Below are 10,009 nucleotides of genomic sequence, written 5' to 3'. Positions count from 1 at the left end.
ATCAGCCATGAATTCATAACAGAAGATAGTCGTGTAAGTGTTTGTTTTAATTTTAAATGGGATAATTTTGAAAGTATTGATAGAAATAAAAAATAAGGAATATCATGTCATGCGATGAAGCTTGTTCGTGTAATAAACGCGGTATAGATTACTATGGCGTACTATCGTTGAAAAAAGACTGCGACGATTTGGAGATCAAAGCTGCGTGAGTAAGAGCTTATTACTTTATGATGTATATTTTTCCCCGTCTTCTTCATCAATTAATCCATTGATATTTCCGTGTTGTAAAATATTAACAGACTTTTGGCTGAAAAATATTAATCAATTAAATTATTCCGTAATTATTTTTTTAGTATGAAAGTAAAAATTGTATTTCAATACATGCATAATTAATTTTGTAATTGGCTAATGTAAATATCTTACTATTATTTTCAGATTTCGACGCTTAGCGCTACGATATAACGCTAAAAGAGCGAAAGATGAATGTTTATGTACTATTTTCGCCTTAGTAGCCGAAGCATACGATGTGCTTTCAGATCCCCTTAAAAGAACCATATACGATCAATTCGGCGAGGAAGGTCTTAAAAATGGCGTGCCTGGAGCCGAAGGATTTATTCAACCGTATACTTATCACGGAGAACCGATGAGAACGTATAGGTACATTAATCAAATAATTACTTTTTATTATAACACTATATACACTATATATAACAAATAACACTAGAACTATCATAACAGTCAAAATGACTGTTTCTACGATTTTATAAATGTGCCAATCCTCATTTAGGGACCATGGTCCCAGATGGATTAATAATACCAAAAATGTACTACATAACATGGAATTCCTTTTGTAATAAAGTAATGAATGAATAAATATAAAAATATTCTATTATTAGGTATTTTTTAATACCTAAAAAATAACTTCGTCTTAACTGTTGGTATTTCTAGTGATAACGCATCAAAATTGCATTACATAAATATTATATTGAATTAATGTAAGTATTACAACAAAGACATATGCTTTTTTGTATATTGCTTGCATGTACTCTACGTTTCCCCTATTTTCTTATACTTAATGTTGCTATCAATTATGATAATCCTTTACTTTATCCAACGACTTAAAATTGTGTACAGTTAAACTTAACAAGCACTTGAAAACTTTGAATATTTACGATCCAATCTATCCACATCTTTCTCATCGTGAGTATCTCTGCAGGGAGTTCTTCGGTACCGAAAGTCCTTATGCTGATCTACTCTACGTACTAACGCAGTCTTCGTCTCTGCTCGAATTTCCCGAGGGGCGGGGTATAAAGCGCAAGGAAGAACCTCTGATAAAAACCTTGTACCTAACCCTACTGGAGGTATCATATCGACGTTCTATTTATTTATAATTTTCTTCTCTCAATGTTTATCGCCGAGTAGACAACGTGCGACTCGTCGCAGTATTCTATTTTACTTACATATTTTCATAAATCCATTGTATCCATCATTAATAGTTTACTATTCATTATTATGCTAAACACTTTTCTTATTAATTTTCTTGCTTACACATATATTTGGCCAAATACACTCATCAAACTAAATGATCCGCCACTTTAGTTCTGAAAGATCTATAAATTCATTGATTTATATAAATAGGTCTTTCTTGGAGGGATAAAGAAAATGAAGATACAAAGATTAGTATTGGTAGAGGACGATAAGACTAAGACAGTGACGAAGGAAAAAATTTTAACGATACCCATTAAACCAGGCATTCCGACGGGAACGAGGATAGTGTTCCCAGAGGAAGGTGATCAAGGACCCACAAAAATTCCTGGTAAATTTATAATAATTAAAAGAAAAAATAACTTTGTTTTTATTTCATAAACAAGATATAATTCGAACATTTCTGTCTGGTTAAATGAAGATTTTCATTTCCTTTCGAAATATACTCAGAGGTAGAATCGAATTGTATGGAATTATCGCTAATTTCTTCTTTCTTCACGAAAGTTCGTTATAACCTTTTAGCTTATGTCGATTCGGATATCGCAAAGGATACATTTAAAATGCATCGTACATTTCATATCGGACAGAAATGGGTTAATCGTAGTAGCTCGCATAATATCTTTACTCAGTCCAAAGCACGTCAGCGTAGCGGATGTAATCTTCATCACGGAGGACCGGCCTCACGAGACCTTCCGAAGAGAGGGCTCTGACTTGCACATGACGGTCGATATCTTTCTGCGAGAGGCACTGACCGGAACAGTGGTCACCGTCAACACGCTCGACGACAGAACCCTTCGAATACCACTAACGTCTGTCATCACGTACGTGTCTACCGTCTCCTCCCCTGATCCAGTCTTTCTCTACTTCTCCTCTTTGTTTCATTCACTGAATAATTATTTTACGTTTCACAGAATCGATCCTACAAATAAATGTAATTGTTAAAACTCATTTTGAAAAGAAAAATCATGAAAATAATTACAAGTAATATTCGTCAATTACTGTATAGAAATTGGAAAACAATTAAAATTCAAGGATTAATCATTCGTTATTCCACATTTTTTATTTTTTAATTGCTTCATGTTTTATAAATATTTTGATGCGGGTTATAAAAATAATACATAACATTTCTTTTTTCTTATTAGACCAGATTACAAGAAACACGTACCTGGCCAAGGATTGCCGCTGCCGGAAAGTCCGAAGAAAAGAGGAAGTCTAATCATATCGTTTAATATTGAATATCCGGTATATTTGCCGGTATCAAATAAAAATTACATTAAACGAGCGTTTGATACGTCCGCAGATATCAAAGATACGGAATACGTTCACCGTCTTATATTGGCCAATAAAATGCGTAGAAACGTAGATTTTGATGTTCCTATACGTCGATATACCGACGATTACGAGGCAAAATAATTAGACGTTATATACAATACTTAATTTCTCTATTCTTTTCATTCAAATAATTTAACTCGTCGATTTGAAGTATTAATTTTTTTAGGAATATTGAAATCTCAAATGCAATTTGATTTTGGATGTATATGCAATTTACATTATTAGAAATAAATTTACTATATCATTTGAATGCGTTTCCTATTATGAATAGATATCTACGCAATAATTATGCAAAACTTTGTGTAACTTTAAAGTCTTTGTTTTTGTTTACAAAATTAGTTTTCCAACATCTTTTTACTCTTTTATCGAAATTTCTTTATATAATTTTTCTTGTAAACTTGCTTCAAATATTTAATCCATTATACAATGGCATATCAGGGTTTTTTGATTTCAATAAAATTCTCTGTACATATAAATAAATAAATAAATTTTGACTTGAAAAATATACGTATAAGCTTAGTAATTTTATTTTAAATTTCAATTCTGGAAACGAATTATTAATTACCTTTCACATCTCTTCAAAGATCAATTAAAGAGTCTTAGAATCTGAAAAGTAACATATAATTGAATTTAAAAAAACATGCGAATTTGGTTCACATAAAGAAAATAAAAAGCCGTTATAGTTTTATATAGATTACAACAAACTTACTTGTACTTACGATGGTACAAAATACCAACTTTTGTTACTATATCTCGCAATAATAATTGTAAATATTAAACATTTTTAACTCCTTTTTTGAATAGCTAATTATTTTAAATCAGCTATCTGGAACTTTTCAATAAACTTTTCCCAAATCTTTTACATGATTTAACTTCGCGATATTCACACTGTACTTAAAGGACCTAAAAATATCATTTGATAGTCCAAAAAGAAAAAAATTACGTATCATTGCAATCCTTATCCTCAAACGTAGCCGCAACAGAACTTTGTTAATTGCCTTAGTACTGCGCTCTCGCGGTGCAATATATAACTTCTATCATAGTAAAGTATATCGTGCGCAGTCAGTAATCGGGTCCCTATTTCACAAATTCGCTTTTTCTCCCATGCTTATCACTTTATCGGTATTTTTGTCGACATTCCAACAAACCGGTTTCATGAGCCGCAATTCGTCCAATGAATTGTGTTAGCGGAGGACGGGAACAGCCGGGAAAACATTCCATTCGGATGTCGACCAAACGATACACGATAATCTCGAGCAATCATATGACTCCTCCGCACGTGACTTTATTTACAGTTGACTGATACTCGCGAACATGTATGGTGCAGTTCCCTGTGACATGATAGACCGAAAACGAAACAAAGTTAACGAGCAATGCGGTAGCTATAAACGGTCGTTGGTTTATGATGCCTTTGTTTGATAAGCTGTTTCCTTCGAGGAAGAATTTCAGGAATAAAGTACAAACCATCGTAGCATCGAACGTCGAAACAGAAGAAAATGATAGGTAAGAACAGCCCATTTTCTTTCTTTTTCATTTTCAGGTATACGTCGTTATTTGTCTTCATTCATTTTGCTCGTTTGGGCCTCTGTACATCGTCATTTCTCTATATTTATCGATCTTATTCACTGCATCGATATCTATTAGTGACATAGCGTATATCGATCATCTATCTCTTGGTTGCCTTCTGTATTGTCCTTACAGTCATTTCTTGCGACTTTTGTCACGAATCATGATTGATTTTTATTGAAAAGAGAAACAAGAAATATTTTGGTCGCAAAATTTTGTAAGGATTATGTTTCTAATCTAACTTAACCTATTTTCCGTTAGGTCCATTTCTATTTGACCGTTGGCGGGAGACATAATCTTGTCGCTGACATACTCGTGACTTGGCTTATATATCGAACCATGAAATTGACCTCTGTATTATATATATCTTTACGAATATTTCTTGTGAACATCCTTCATTTACTTAAACATTTACACACGCATTTGAATTATTTTTTTATATTATGTTGTAATAAAACAGAAATTATATCTTTGTTGAGATGTATCCTACTACATATGTATATGTATGGTTTATGATGGATATTAAACAAAAATATAACAAAAATAGATTATGTATTAAATATTATTTGGATCTTGTATGTACAATAAGAAAATTGTTTTTGGCAAACAATCATGAGATTGTTATAACATTTAAAATTAACACCTGCTATAGATTAAAAAGTTATGTAAGAAAAACTAACTATATTATTTCAGTATAATATTAGAAGATCACAAGTTAAGATTAAGATATTGTTTGTTAAGTCATTCTCCAATTTCTTAAATGTATAGTCATATATGAAGCAATAATATTGTTTAACTATACTTATAATTCGATATAAAAATATATTATTTTTGTACTGTTTGTTACCATATCTCTTTTATGAATTATAAACTAATTCTCTACTTATTTACATTATTGTGTCAAATACACATTATCGTGTGATTTTGAATATTTGCAGAAACTCCGCGTTATACATTGGGGCAGGTCAAGTTCGGATCTTACTATTCCGAGAGTGTGAATGGCGCGGGAGAAAACTCCTTTTTGATTCTCTTTCCTTGGAGAAAAGATGGTGTAAAAATAAAACAGCCACGATTAATCTTAAAAAGAACACCGGCAATTCAATGTTCGAGGTAACAAATAATAATTGAAAAAGAGAAACAATTTTTAGTCAGGTTTTAAATACTTTATAATTAAATATATGATGTATTATACGCTTAATATGCATAGTTGTAAATTTCTAGCAAGAAAGAATGGCCGAAGACGACGTAAGCTTATTGAGCGAAATGGTATTCGGTACTGTGGCGATGACGTACAGAGGATCATCATTTAAGGTAAAATAATATATTAATATTAAAAATATAAAATGTGTGCCATCAACATTTTAAGTACTTTAATTTTTATGTTTATCTTTAAGATCCATTCAATGAATTCATCATCTTGCATCATGTGCACAAAAGTCTTCCCTGCTACAGAACACAACATATGCAAACAGCAGACGTAAGCATATGCGTTCGTAATAAGACAGTTATCGATTTCATGTTACGATTGATATATTGATACGAATATTTGATTTATTACTCAATCGTGTTTCAGCGAGAAAGTCTCGGACGAAGGATTGGGTCGTTCCGTGAACTTGGATTCTAACCCCAGTATGCGAACACTTTGTAGGTAGCAAGCTAATATCACTGAGAATTAATATCACTGTGGATTAAATTCGATCCAATTGAAACTAGGATTTGATGTACATATGTAAAAACTTCATTTTCCAGTATCCCGACCAAGTTCTGGAAATCTATCAGGATCCGAATTAAACACTGGTGTCAGAAAAAATTCTACTTGCTCTAGCACCGGTAGTGGGTGGAATATAGACATACCACCACCGACAGGGAGTAAGTTCAATTCAAGCCAAATATATCGATTTGAGCCGAAGTAGAAGCGATCCATCATCGAAAGGTGTTTATTGTTCGGAATGTAATACGATATTAATTCAGGTTCACAGTCGTTGGAGAGCAATGGATCCTCTGGTATCGGTAGCCTTTCGAGTTTACGTCGAAGGTGGTTAAGAGCTGCTTCCACTTCTTTAACCCGATTAGATTCTGATGATACATTTGGAATGCAGTACTGGACCGAGAATGGAAATGATAATAAAGAGATTCATACTAAACGTCATAAAACCAGACTCGGATTAACGATGTTGGTCCAACTAGCCGAAGGCCATGAGAGGTTGAAATTTAGTTAGAGATTATTATAATGAATGTTTTAATTATTAATTTCATTCATCTTGGATTTTTCTGGTTTGCATTACAGAAGAATAGAGACCTGTCTGTTAGAGCACATGGCTCTATTGGAAGGAATGCTGGATCGTTTACGATATTTCTGTATTGAATCGGCTAGTATCAGTGCTCAAAATAAAGGAATGCAGCTTCCTGAACGGCTTTATAGATCTTCGCAATTCATTGTTTCGTTATTGCGTTTACTTACAAATATTGATGCGGATTTAAACTCTCGCACACCCTTGCTATGGCATGATGTGCTACTTAATTCAGTGAAAGTAGAGCATAAGATAAGTGCGCTGCATCGTAGTTTAGAACAAATGTGTCAATTGTTGGATAATATCGATACAAAATCGAGTAACTTGTAAGTATTTCAAGGAAAGATATCACACTTTCGAATCTAAATTAACATTTATATATTTTAGTTTTTTAAGTACTGTCGTCACTGCTGTTCTAACATATCATCTTGGTTGGATATATACTACACTGCCAATCCATGATCGACAATTGGTAAGCAATTTGGGCCTTTTTTTTAAATTGAATTATATAAAATACATCAATTACATATTTATTTTTAGATGGAAAAATTAGGCACCTGGTATCCTTGTAATCCACTATGGGTTCAATTAGGTGATTTATATGGTGCGCTAAGTAATCCCATCAGGGTAGCGCATACAGTCGTTGCAGGCGATCCTCAAAAGGTCGATTTGATTAATTCTGTTTTATCCTTCTTGTCGTACTTCATCCGTAGTGGAGTAGTACAGAAACGACAAGAATATTGTAACGTTACTGAAGAAGACATTCAAGAAGCTGCAAGTCTTTTAGAACAAGCGAGAATAAAACGCCCACATTTATTCACTACGAAAGCAACAACTAACGATCGAGAGTCTATGATTTCCCGACGTGTGTTATGCACATCTGCTCGAAAAAAAATTGCCGTACAAGAGCTTTCGTATGATGCAGAAGATGATAACGCTATTATGCAACGCTCATATCCTGAATACAATGAGGGAAGATTAAGAGTAGAAGGATCTATTAGCTCTCTTAAACGTAGCATCACGATGGAATCAAATCTTGATTCATTTATGCTGAAAACATTTGAACCTGAAACAGACACGAAATTCATTTCGAAGAAACTTCCTCGCGATGATGACGGCTATGAAAAGAGCACCGTCAACGAAAGAACTTGTACATCAAGCAAAGTTAAAATAGTAGTGAGCGAAATTGCACCACAAGATGTCGACTTGAGCAAGACTGGTATGCAACAGTGTCCTGAATTTTCGCTACGTAATTTTGAAAAGAAGGTGGAAGATAACGACTTGGATGAAGCATATACGAATTCTAAGATAGATGTTTTTCAAGATTTTGACGATACATGTGTTGATACATTGAAATTATACTCTAGCAGACCAGAATTTGAAACTGGTCAAAGTACAGATAACGAGATGAAAAATTCCCATGTTTTCTTCACTCTAGGTGATGAAGAAAAATCTGTGAAAACATTATCACGACCGCGACTTGGATACAATTGTCAGTGTTCATATATGTTCACACGAGTACCGAGCACGTCTGCACAGTTGCCGGAAGATGTATTGAGAAAAATTATTCAAAGGAACTTCCCTGAATCATCCAAGAGTATTCATCCACCAGGAGCAGTATCAAGATCTCTGGGATTTTGTCAAAGGTGTAATGGGCAAGGTTACGTACCTCCACAAAATTATGATAGTTGCAAACAAGTTCTAGAAACCCCTACTAACGCAACAGAAGTGTTACGTACTTGCGGTAGTACCGTGGGTGATGGAAGTGTTGGATTATCTAGATCAAACAGTCTAGAAGCTTTGATGGAAGCTAACAGTGTCGTCGAATTGCCAATGCCGCGGTTTGTGTCATGGACTACAATAAGCATTTACATAGCAGTAAATGAGATTAACTGAAGATCAAAAATTTGTAATTACAGGACAAAAAAAATGAAGAAGACTGGTTCACACCAGGACACAGGCTTTACAAAGACACTCTTACAAAACACAATAAAACCCACAGAGTCACAGGGATTAAATAATTCTGAACCATCCTATACATGGGGTTTAGTTCTACAAGGTTTGCCAAAGAAGAAAAAGAGGAGAAGAAAGAAAGTTGTCCAACAAGAAGCAAATAGGAATGACTATGAAATAGATAAAGAATTGTGGTACTGCATACGTGAAGAATGTCTTGCCAGTGTACGTTTTCCGACTATTGATCAACCAATTGCCGAATCACTTTGTATTTTAGCGGATTTAGATACTTGGCATGTTGGAATCATATCCAATAATATGCCTTCACATACTGCACCGTTACCAGTTGGGATGTCAAGGCTCGTTGCCAATATGCTGGAAGGCTTTGCTTATTTATGGCGGAAATATCATTCAGCTTCACAAGTAAGAAATTGTTTGACTTCGATTATTAGTTTATATAAAAAATGCTTTACTCATAAAGATGATGCTGTAACACGATGTGTACTCTATTCATCTTTTACTATTTTTCTTTAAATTATAGTGTATAGGCATATTGGAAGCAAAACTAAGAGAAATGTGGCTAAAAAGTGAAACATTGGCTGAGATGTTATTAGCAACAGAAGTATGCGATGCCAATGTTGCAAGTTTGACACACGCTCTCGATCTCGATGCAGCAGATATACCACTTTTGCTCGCAGTTGCAACTTCCCACTCTCCTGAGATAGGCCAGAGGTTTGGTCTTACACTTACTTGACTGTATCTTATTTTTATCATGATTTTTACTTTAGGGTATAAAATCCTTTTCTGTCCAATATAGCAAAAGCTGTAAAGTATTTCACTATTTCTTTATAAAATATGGTTGTAGATTGTTATTGTTGTATTGGGTAATATATCCCAATAAACCATGGTCCGTTCTCTAGGTGAAAAAGATATATGAATGTTCAAACAACTTTTTTAACTACATTAAGATCAAATGTTTGTATATGTTTTAAAATGTTTTAATTTATTGTGCAATATGTAAAATCATCTAATTTTTGCATTTAAATGTTAATATTTGAATATATATTTTATAATAAAAAGATTTTAGAGAATGTTTAAAAATTATTTAAATTATCAATATATTAATATTCGAAGGACGGATAACACACGGTTCATTAATAAAGAAGTAACATGATATTTAATGTACAAAAAAAGCAAAATATAGTCTTTTTTTAGAATAATTGCGGAATTATATGTTTAATATTATTGTAAAATAGCTATATATATGGGAACTATACTTGTTTTTTTACACCATATAAAAGAATTTTGATTTATACACCCTGTAAGAATGGATAATAAAACTTAATTTTTATACTTCCATATGTCCTGTTCAAAACATTGTA

At 33.2% G+C, this 10,009-nt stretch overlaps 2 protein-coding genes and 1 long non-coding RNA gene across 3 annotated transcripts; 2 read left to right on the top strand and 1 right to left on the bottom strand.

The window, feature by feature from the left end:
- Positions 1-61: 61 nt before the first annotated feature.
- On the top strand, positions 62-3,067 carry LOC126873195 (dnaJ homolog subfamily B member 13-like). Its single transcript, XM_050633818.1, has 6 exons — positions 62-205; positions 436-657; positions 1,217-1,361; positions 1,639-1,816; positions 2,135-2,306; positions 2,628-3,067. Exons 1-6 carry the CDS (start codon positions 105-107, stop codon positions 2,896-2,898), a joined length of 1,089 nt encoding a protein of 362 aa, XP_050489775.1. The 5' UTR covers positions 62-104; the 3' UTR covers positions 2,899-3,067.
- LOC126873196 (uncharacterized) lies at positions 1,838-3,762 on the bottom strand. The gene is made up of 3 exons (XR_007692327.1): positions 3,527-3,762; positions 2,651-3,423; positions 1,838-2,404 (listed from the first exon to the last, which is right to left on the bottom strand). It is a non-coding gene; the product is annotated as an uncharacterized LOC126873196 (long non-coding RNA).
- A 203-nt stretch (positions 3,763-3,965) lies between these two features.
- Positions 3,966-9,986, top strand: LOC126873180 (folliculin-interacting protein 1). The gene is made up of 12 exons (XM_050633798.1): positions 3,966-4,320; positions 5,322-5,493; positions 5,605-5,694; positions 5,778-5,860; positions 5,957-6,027; positions 6,133-6,252; positions 6,355-6,586; positions 6,671-7,000; positions 7,062-7,146; positions 7,215-8,515; positions 8,594-9,050; positions 9,169-9,986. Exons 1-12 carry the CDS (start codon positions 4,220-4,222, stop codon positions 9,379-9,381), a joined length of 3,255 nt encoding a protein of 1,084 aa, XP_050489755.1. The 5' UTR covers positions 3,966-4,219; the 3' UTR covers positions 9,382-9,986.
- The last annotated feature ends 23 nt before the right edge of the window (positions 9,987-10,009 follow it).

Source organism: Bombus huntii, chromosome 14 (genome assembly GCF_024542735.1).
Source record: "Bombus huntii isolate Logan2020A chromosome 14, iyBomHunt1.1, whole genome shotgun sequence".
Classification (NCBI taxonomy): domain Eukaryota; kingdom Metazoa; phylum Arthropoda; class Insecta; order Hymenoptera; family Apidae; genus Bombus; species Bombus huntii.
The sequence above is the reverse complement of the archived record's forward strand: the minus strand, read 5'-3'. Positions and strand labels throughout refer to the sequence as shown.

Bases quoted from the DNA above. Each gene is read 5' to 3' on its own strand.
- LOC126873195 (XM_050633818.1), top strand. From the start codon at position 105: ATGTCATGCGATGAAGCTTGTTCGTGTAATAAACGCGGTATAGATTAC. The intron at 658-1,216 runs GTACATTAATCA...GTATCTCTGCAG, and splicing joins GAACCGATGAGAACGTATAG to GGAGTTCTTCGGTACCGAAA. The intron at 1,817-2,134 runs GTAAATTTATAA...ACGTCAGCGTAG, and splicing joins AGGACCCACAAAAATTCCTG to CGGATGTAATCTTCATCACG.
- LOC126873180 (XM_050633798.1), top strand. From the start codon at position 4,220: ATGATGCCTTTGTTTGATAAGCTGTTTCCTTCGAGGAAGAATTTCAGG. The intron at 5,695-5,777 runs GTAAAATAATAT...TTTATCTTTAAG, and splicing joins ACAGAGGATCATCATTTAAG to ATCCATTCAATGAATTCATC. The intron at 6,587-6,670 runs GTTGAAATTTAG...TTTGCATTACAG, and splicing joins CTAGCCGAAGGCCATGAGAG to AAGAATAGAGACCTGTCTGT.